General features: G+C 45.5%; 1 protein-coding gene across 16 annotated transcripts in view; it reads right to left on the bottom strand.

The window, feature by feature from the left end:
- The window catches only part of FOXP1 (forkhead box P1), a 606,995-nt gene that overhangs the window by 46,685 nt on the left and 550,546 nt on the right, over positions 1-9,764 (bottom strand). For all 16 annotated transcript variants that reach the window (XM_084764905.1, XM_084764900.1, XM_084764899.1 and 13 more), the window contains one exon: positions 6,036-6,140. In XM_084764905.1, coding sequence (XP_084621031.1) covers positions 6,036-6,140 — 105 coding nt within the window. The remainder of the gene's footprint in view (positions 1-6,035; positions 6,141-9,764) is intronic.

The raw sequence follows: 9,764 nt of genomic DNA, 5'->3' as shown, positions 1-9,764 counted from the left end.
TTGGCACATTTGTCCAAACTTTCCTACCCAACATTCTCCACATCACTAGAGGGCACTGTGGTCTTTAGGCCACTTTGACCTCTTCGAGTACTAGGGAAGGTCTTGAACCCCTAAGTCAAAAAGGTTAAAGAAGAAACTGGTTTTTGTTTTGTTTTGTTTTGTTTTGTTTTAAGGGAAAGGCATTTTCTCTTTCTTGGGAGCACCCAGCTTCTACTCTGTTAAAAAGAACCCTAGAAAAGGTACAGTAAGCAGTACTTGTGAAAATACAATGCTTGTTTTGCCATTTTCAAGGCCTTCTCCTCTTAGATCTGATGGGGGCGAAAGTCAGACCCATGATTTTGCAAGCCTGCCACAGTGAGGCTGGTCTCCAGTTTGCACACACCCACAAGGAAGGGCAGCTGCCCCTCTATCTGCTCAGTCCATGTGCTCTGGTGCTAACTGGAGGTAATTTCACTGCAGAACACTCAGGCGTGCAAGCCCCAGAGCCACAAATGGGTTTGAAACAATTTATGATATCCGGCCTCCCTAGACATGTATTAGCATATACCTGGTTTCTTTAGCATCGCTTTGTTTTTCCAAAACCACAAACACAGTTGCTGGAATTTCGTGTGGAAGTGCTTAAGGGGCTGGAAGTTAACACCTTTGTGAGGCGTGCAGCCTCGCTGTGGCTGCCAAACAAAGGCCTCTTTGTCGGGGGTTTCTCGAAATGTTTTCTTAACAAGTTCCAAGTAGTTTTAGGCAGGGAACTAAAGTAAACAAGATGTTACCATGATAAAAACACTTGTGAAAACAGTACAGCACACACTTAGTTTCTTTCACGTGAAACGCTTCGAAGTTTTAAAAAGTTCACTGAAAAAAAAAATTTTTTTTTAAAGCAATTTAAACTGTCTGGTTCCATCTGCAGCTCTCAACCTTTTAGCAAGGGTCAAAGTTCCCTTAGCGTCCTCTTCAATGCTGGTCTCATGCCATACATTAGGAATCCACAGAAAACATCTTTTGGCTTTCATAAATTACATACATCTGATGACGCGTAAAGCCATTTTTGTTGTTTGCCTTTGTGTGTATGAAACTTTTCTACATGAGAAATAACCACAAAGGAAAAAAAAAAGGCTTTTCAAATGGAATAGTATACAAGGACATAAAGTGATCAAAAATTATATAAAAGACTAACTAGGGGGAGTCACTATGGGGCCCCAGGCCTTGGGTTCCACCTGCAAAGGGAGGTGGGGTAAGCAGGGATGAGTGAAGAAGGGAAAAGGGATATCCTGGGCAAGCAGTTCTGAAACAGCAGCCTGGTCTGACCGCATACTCCAGCTAGAAAAACAGGCAGTGTGGTCTTGACTGCGAACTTTCTGGTCTACTCTCTACCTCCCCAGAGCATCACGTGAGCGGTTTGTTTTCGTCTCTGTCTTTAAGGGGAAGAATCCTAACTCCGTGTCTTATGGGGAAGACTGACACTGACTGATCTGGAAGAAGACTGGGCGGAACGAGAAGATGGTGAAGTTTAACAGCGGCCCCTCTAGGAAGGCCTCGGGCTTGCTTCTGTTCCCTGTTGTCGGGGGATTCGGAGCAATGCCCACTGAGATGTCGTTAAAGCAGGCATGAGCACTTGCTGGCACCGCTAAGCCCCCCAACTACCAGTCACATGACAAGTCTGGGTGGGGAGATTCAAGAAAGAGAGAAGACAGTACCCAGTGCTGAAAGGTCCACCTGCTTGAGGAAGAGACAGAGCATGGACAGGGAGGGTCTCTGCAAGCTAGAGGGAAAGACAGACGCATATTCTTTTTAGGCAGTGTATCTCTCTGAAATTAAAGGTCCCGTGGCCATGCTCGCCTTAGGAATAAACCCTGTGGCGAAGGTGTCACGTTAAGTCTCTGGGTTTCACTTTCCGTCAACTCTAATACACATGTCTCCGTTTGCCCCAAGTCTCTTCTCCCTCCATCAACAGGGATGTTTCACTGTCTAACTGGAACTGTGTCCTTAAGCACCTCTCCTGACCCCTGTGACGGTCACACCTGCCACCTGGAGCCACACACGGCTGCAAAACCCGAACCAGGTATCCTGTTCCCTTCAGACACCAAACCTGAAAGGCTAGGCTGGGGAATCCCGAAGCCAGGAGTGGAGAGCCAGTGGGTGTTAGAGGAAATTACAGGCCCTCCCACGCACATTCCCCCCAGCTACCCAGCCAACAGAGGCAAGGAGGCACAAAGCACTGTTCAGCTGTCAAACCAGGGTGGAGCCAAAACTGTGACCCGGGGTCAGAGGCCATTTGCTGGCTGGCACGAGAGGCACAGGCATGCTTCTTCCTCACTTGGGCCCTGTGCCTCTTTTACAGTGATGGGGGGCGGGGGGACAGAACTCAAGACAGCCTGCAAAGCCTAATAGATTGACTCCCCATAACGCCATACCACCCTTGGGACTGGACTACAGGCAGCTTCTTAACAATATTTCAGAGAACAGTCACCGATGCCGTCCTCTAAATACAAGGTTGGAAGTTTCTGGATATTTAAAACTATTGTTCCTAAATATGCTTAAGCAGATGAGCGGCACCCGCGTTGATAGAGTGCTTAGTCGGGGTGAGGCACCTCCCATGACAGCCCTTTAGAGGCTAACAGTTCTGAGAGATCACTATTAATGAATACGCTGAAACACACATGGTAGAGGGGACTGCAACAAATCTATACAAACGACCACTCTTTTAAAAAGTAGCTCCAGACCTGGTCTGCCTTTAACTTTTTCTTTACATCCACTGCCTTGATAAGTGGGAAGCAATTCACTAATTTAAAAGAAGTGTCACTTCTCCCAGGTGGCACAGTGCGACAGCGAAGACGACTCTGAAACTAGAACTCACCGTAGCTGGTGACCTTGGGCCAGTCACTCAAACTGCTGTTCCTGAGATGCCTCAACTGTGTGTTCAAAACATGGCAATGGCATTTCCGCAGGCGGTTGTGAGGATTAAATTAATTAATATGTATTAATATGTATCATTACTTATCTGAAACCATGCCTGTTGCATATAGTTAAAGGTGCTTAATTATACACTATTACAAAGTGACTAGTGTCAAATTGATTACACTACAAAACAATGGAGGGGGCTTCTAGACAAATACAGACAAGGAGATTCTTCTAGAATCCTCCAACCCAGTAATTTGAGGAGAACTGCCTGAACTATTTTTCTCTGATAACTGCCTTAGAATTCAAGGGAACCAGGTGGCCCCGTGTTGGAACTGCAGGAAGAGTTCTTCTAGACCCAACAGATTTCTCTCTGGGGCTGAGCTGAGTCTCCAAGATGACTGGACTGTCTTCCTGAACCTAAAGATGAGCCTGGGTCTCGAAGCATCAAAATCCTGCTCTGAAAGGAGGAGGGAGGAGACCCTACGTCAGGACCTAGGTGAAGCTGAGCTCACAGGAGCGTCTTCCAGGGCAACGTTCACTTTTGTTTTCTGAAACCACGTCTCTCACGCCCATTCCCAGAGGGACCGTGTGTATGAGTCCCTTTGCTCTGGAGGCAGAAACGTAACAGAGCTTGGCTCAAAAGGAGAACAGAGAGCTTAACGCGGAGCAACGGCGATCTGCACCCGGCTGAGAAGAATGGGGGGAAAATCTTGCACAGTGGGACTGATAATCCCACAGGCGTACACACCCGTGTTCTCCAGTTCCAATTAGAAACATTTCAAGAGGGAAAGCAACGGGGAAATACACAGCCGATGGGAACCCCAAACCGCAGCACCCCCAAGGCTCTTGGATCCTCACATGCCTGGCGCTAACCACGATACAGGAGTTCCGGTTTATACCGGCTCATTTCCACCCACTGCCTTTATTCTTTCTCTTGTATCAACTCAAGTCGAGTTTGTACAACTTGTGAACAAAGTCTTCTGAAAAAAATGCTAGCACATAGGCAAACAGTAGGAAATAAGCAAGCTATACTGCAAGTTGATAGTGGGCACTCCAGTTCTGCTGAGCAAACAGGAACCAGGGGCATGTCATGCCATGTGCAAAACCACAAGAAAGGCTGGAGAGGTGGCTCCCAGCTCAGAGTCAGGCTCCGAACATCCTGAGGGGTGAACAGGCTTCTTGTTTGTAGGAGGTAAACCTAGGGCTCAATTCAAATGATCTTTGCTTCCCCAACCGCCCCGCCCCTTTAGAAATGGTTTGAATTATTCACTCTTTCTAGATCCGGAGGCAACTGCCAGCTCACAGTACATGAACCTATGACATGAAGATGATTAGGATAAAAATACTTTCACCATTAATGAAATTTTATAAATGGGTCTAACTGAGAAACTGGCAATGCTCTTTCTGTCCCTAGAGTTGACGATACACGGCATACAAGTGATGACAGCAGTTTTATACTTCAAGATTCCATAAACATAAATCATGTTGACCGGTGCTTGTCAGCCATTCTACGGGAGAGTGAAATCAGTAAAGTATTTACTTAGTACTGCTGTAGATGGGGAAATCAGAATTTCCGAGTGCATTCTGCGCAGCTCTTTTCCTCTCATTGGATAAATATGATTAGGCAAACGACAGGGTGGTAACAAAACAGACTCCATGAGGGAGCTACGCAGAGAACAAAGCCAGCATCACTTATCTAAATGCTAATAATGCAGTCTAAAGAGGACTGGTGCTGCTCTCGGTCTTGATCCTGACCAGCTCTTTCAGACATGGCCCAAGTGTACACTGACCACAGAATACCCCTGGAATGAAGGACCCGACGACCTGAGAGGCTATGTTATGAGTCCAAAGCCTTCTGTGCACTGATATAATAATAAAATACCCACACAAAACTACCTGTGGGTACTCCTGCAAGTATCTCTAGGGGTGGCAGCATTACAATGTTTGTATCTGGTCCATAGAGACAGCCATAAGGGATGCTCTCACCCCAGTCCATGGAAGCTCTACATGACACGTGCTACATACTAGGTGGTACTCTTCTGGTGGCTTGAATGAGAACGGGCCCCTTAGGTCCATATATTTGGATGTTTGGTTCTCCCTCCCCTCGCCACCTCCCACTTAGTGGAATTTTTTGAGGAAATATTGGGAGGTGCGGCCTTGTTGGAGGAGGTGTGTCACTGGGGGCACCAGGCCCAGTGCCTCTCTCTTTGCCTTCTGCCTGCAGATCAGGCTATGAAGGTCTCAGCTACTGCTCCAACCCCATGCCTCTTTGACTTCTGCCTTTACGACCACGGATTAATCCCCCCAAAACTGTGGGCAAGCTCCCCAGTTAAGTGCTAGAAGAGTTGCCTTGGTCACTGTGTCTCTTCACAGCAACATGACATTGACTAAGACAACTGTTACCAGTACACTGGCCAAGAATTCAACATATTGTACAGAAGTGAAGCCGGGAATGCAGGGTGGCTGGTCAGACTTTTAACTGACTTGACAGCGTGGGTGAGGGAAGGAAATGCTGAGATGTGGGATTGTCCACTTCAAGTGGACGAGCTAAGGAGCCGGGTTTTGTGGGTTTTGGTTTTTTTTTATTATTATTATTATTATTATTATTATTATTATTATTATTATTATTATTATTATTATTATTTTGGCAGAGACTTTCAGCACCACAGCTGGAGATGAGATAGCCCAAGTTTACATCATACATTTATCTACTTCTCCTTGCGAGGAGAATGGTCCAACCAGAAGCCACCCAATACAGAGAGGTAAGAAACCAAGATGGTGGTCTCAGGAGCCCATGCCAAGAAAAGGGGCCCAGGCACTGAACTACAGAGGACCACTTTTCTAAAGTCAGATTGGTATGTGAGGAAAAACAGGGAAAGCCAAAGGATTGAGGATTGTCACTGGGTTTCTTCCTACACCAGGGTTAGTCTGAAAAACTGACTGGTTTTGGTGCCTTCCCTTTAAGTCTCCGTCCCTTCACAGGGCAACCTTCCTGGGATGATCTAAGTTCCTATGACGGTGACTCAGAGGCCACCGAAGAGCTGTGTGACACTCTTCAACACAAAGACAACCTGATGGGTGAAGGATGGACGGCAGGAGGGGCAGCGTGTGACAGAGAAGACAAGGCAGATAATCCTTACTTTAGAAAGGCCGGGAAGTCATCACAAACTGCTTCGCATCCTGGCCACTTGCATACGCCGTGTCCATACAGAGGGTGGCTGTGGGGGTGCTCCTCATGGGACAAGCTGCAAGAAAACACACAAGGCAGGAGAATGAGTAAAACACAGCCTGCAGAGTCCACATGACCCAGGGAGCGCATGACAAATCTCACATTGCTATTTCCCATGGAATCTAATTAATCTCGACTTTTTTTTTTTTTTTTAAAAGAAGAGTTAAAGCATGCGCTGGAGGACGATGTTCTAAACACATTTAGGTTTAATTCCCTGACGTTAGGAACCTACCTCCACGTGTGAAAAGTGTTTGACAGGTGCTCAGACAGCAAGGGCTGCTGCTGCAAAATGGTCATGCTGCGTGTACTTAATATGACTGGAAAATCTGAGCTGGATCTGTGCCTCTTGCGTTTTCTATACGGGACTTTTCACATTTCTTCCTCTCCTCCTCTCTAAGGAAACTGCTTTCACAATATTGAAGTGTCCTCTTTCTTGTAAACTAATTTTACCCAGCAAAACTATTACAAATAAATAATGTACAGTACTAAAAGATATTTTTGTCAGGGAATATACATCGACACCAATGATTAGCTTAGAACTAACTTGCGCTGGGACGTTTGTACGTTTCGAGTTTGCTGACGGCAGACAAGCTTGGCTTCAAGCATTCGCAGGAAGGGGTTAACACGCCAGCGGGGTTCCAATCGATAAGTAATGATCTGGCCATTGGGATCGAGTCTAGGATGCTTTGATCTGAGCCATGTTGTGTACAGGGAGGAGTCTGCTGGGCTTGAGTGGTGACCCATATTGTCAAATATTTTCTCTACCCTCATTTCTTTCAGACAAATTATTTTTACAGTTGTTTCTGTAACATCAGATTCCATCAAATAGAAATGTAAAACGAATGACAAGAGCTCTGGTTTGTACTCAAGGCACACTCCCTTCACAGAAAGGTTAGAAGCACTCTGCAATTTTATTTATTTATTCATTTTTGTTTTTGTTTTTCGAGACAGAGTTGCTCTGTGTAACAGCCCTGGCTGTCCTGGACTCACTTTGTAGACAAGGCTGGCCTCAAACTCAAGAGATTCCGTCTGCTTCTGCCTCCTGAGTTTTGGGATTAAAGGCGTGCGCCACCACATCCAGCTGTACTCTGCAATTTACTCTACTGCCTCTCCTTGGTTTGAACTTCAAGAGCATAGGATGATGCACAGATATGTACATACACATCCACGTGTGCATGCACATGCGCACATACATGCACAGGTGCTTGTATTTTATCCCACTAGTGAGAAGCCTTTTCATGTATTTTCCTGACCGCATCATTCGGCTGTAGGTGCACACTGATGCCCTCCCTTACAACATAACCAGCCCACAGCGAGCACATCCCAAACCTTCAGACCACAGAGGTTCATAGTGAGCACACCAGAGCAACACCTCCTAAAGGCAATGAGGTTCCCCCTATGGATTAAAAAAATGATTTTCCTAGAAAATATCAATGAGTTATTTTTGGCTCTCACAAAGGAAATAAACATGGGAACCAAAAGAAAAATGAAAAACAAAAAACCAACAATGTGTAGTGGTAGCAGGAACAGCCACCTTGCAAGGAAAGGAAATAAAATAGAGAACGCATCTATCAACAGCGGAAGTTGGGAAGCGAACAGCAAAGGCATCCTCTAAGCAGAGGGGGAAACTCCACGGGACCCAGCAAAGGCTGTCACCTATGGGTCTGTGCATGAGCAGTTACAAACCACTGTAATCGTAGACCTGGAAGACTGCCCCGTCATGGCCAGAACCCTCCCGCCTTCTGAGAGCAAAGGTACAATTTATTAAAAACATTTTCCTTAATGGTTTCAGAAGAAATCCCTACCTCACTGATTATTTTCTCTAGCTATTTGATGAGAGGCTAACTGAAGCATTCTCCTAGTTTTATTAGAACATACATGCACGTGTCCATAGATGTATATAAAAATTGGAAAATAGAGAATAATTATCCTAAGATATGCACAAATGCGTAACTTTTGACAAAATGAAGCATGAGGAACTTAATGTCTAATTCCATTTTGCTTTCTAAACATTTAAACTTTTTATTTTATCTTAATTTTATGTGAATAATATATATATATATATATATATATATATATATATATATATATATATATATATATATATATATATATGAACCATGTAGATGTCTAGTGCCTGCAGAGATCAGAAGACGTGCCAAGATCCCCTGATATTAGAGTGAGATAGTTTGTCAGCCACCATGTAGGTGCTGGGGAGTGAACCTCGGTCCTCTCTGCAAGAGCAGCAAGTCTTCTCATCCGCTGAGCAAGCACTCTAGTCCTACCATCATTTTGTAAAACAAAACAAAACAAAACAAAACAAAAACCTCTTAGGTTTTCAACAAGTCTGCAAAACTGTCCCCTACTGATAGGGAACACGCCATGGTCTTACGCAGCTAACATTAACCACTCGTGTACCGTGGACACTCACATTCCTGTTGTACTTCTTACATTTACACGTAATGCCAGAGATAAAGTGATCTCGCTAAACATCTTGGCATACACTGATTTCTACCAAAATACACATTCAGAGAAACACAGAATCAACCAGTCAATGATACTAAGATTTCCTTCCCTGCGAACAGTGTCAGCGGCTCCTGCTGAGAGTATGACACCCACCAAGCCACATCGTCACTCACTGTGTGTGTGTGTGTGTGTGTGTGTGTGTGTGTGTGTGTGTGTGTAGTGTGTAAAAGCCAGGAGCCGTGACTATTGAGAATACAAAACTCTTATTACCAGTTGGGAACTGCAAGCGGCACTGGGTTTAGTCAAGAATTCTCAGATTACCAAAACAACACGCACAGCTCACCACGATGCTTGCTGCTCTCCTGGTTTTTTGATGAGCGCATGAATAAAAAGTGTTTCCCTCTCAGTGCTTATTTCTACTTCAACTTGGGATCAGCTAAAGGACGGAGAGATGACGTAGGTCCTGACGCCCCAATGCTAAACACACAACAACCCTGTGCACAGAAGCACGGATGTATGTATGATGTATGTATGTATGTACGTCCGTACATACATATGTCACTGTCATACAGTGGTGAGTTGGCTATCCACTCGCCCACCCCACCCACCGGTGATATCACTGGTCACACTTTTGCGGGTCACTGTTCCATCTCTCTCTTCTGGTGCACTATTATTTCCTAAAGTGTCAACAAACGCTATCACCAGCTTTGTGGGACTGAATACATTTATCTATTCGGCCTTCTGAATAAAATACTTACTTTGGATGGGGGAAGAGGCTGGCAGTGGTACCCCAGTGGGACCTCTGGAAAGAATCTTCAGACACCAACAGCTCAACACTGGGACACGCATTGGGAGTCAAGGAAATCTGAGTGCTTAGCTTACAACCTTTTATACCTTTTATACTGTTGTACTGACATGCAACTGTTAAAGAGTTGTCTACACTCACGTATACTGTAGGAACAATAGCGAGCACCACTCAAGACTAGAGCCATAGGCTGCCCTCGGCTGTGGCGCCATAGGAAAGCTGCACAACCACCATGGAGCATGGCTGAGGCTGGCCTCTGGCCTCTGGGCTGCTCTGCAGCCAGCCACCACGCAGCCCCAGCCGGAGAGGAGCTCTTGCGGCTCATCCAAGAGAGTGGAAGGGACATTAGATTTCCGCTGCTTTCTGGCT

This window comes from Acomys minous (genome assembly GCF_964271855.1).
Source record: "Acomys minous genome assembly, chromosome: 17".
NCBI classification, from domain to species: Eukaryota; Metazoa; Chordata; class Mammalia; order Rodentia; family Muridae; genus Acomys; species Acomys minous.
This window is presented reverse-complemented; position numbering and strand designations above follow the sequence as displayed.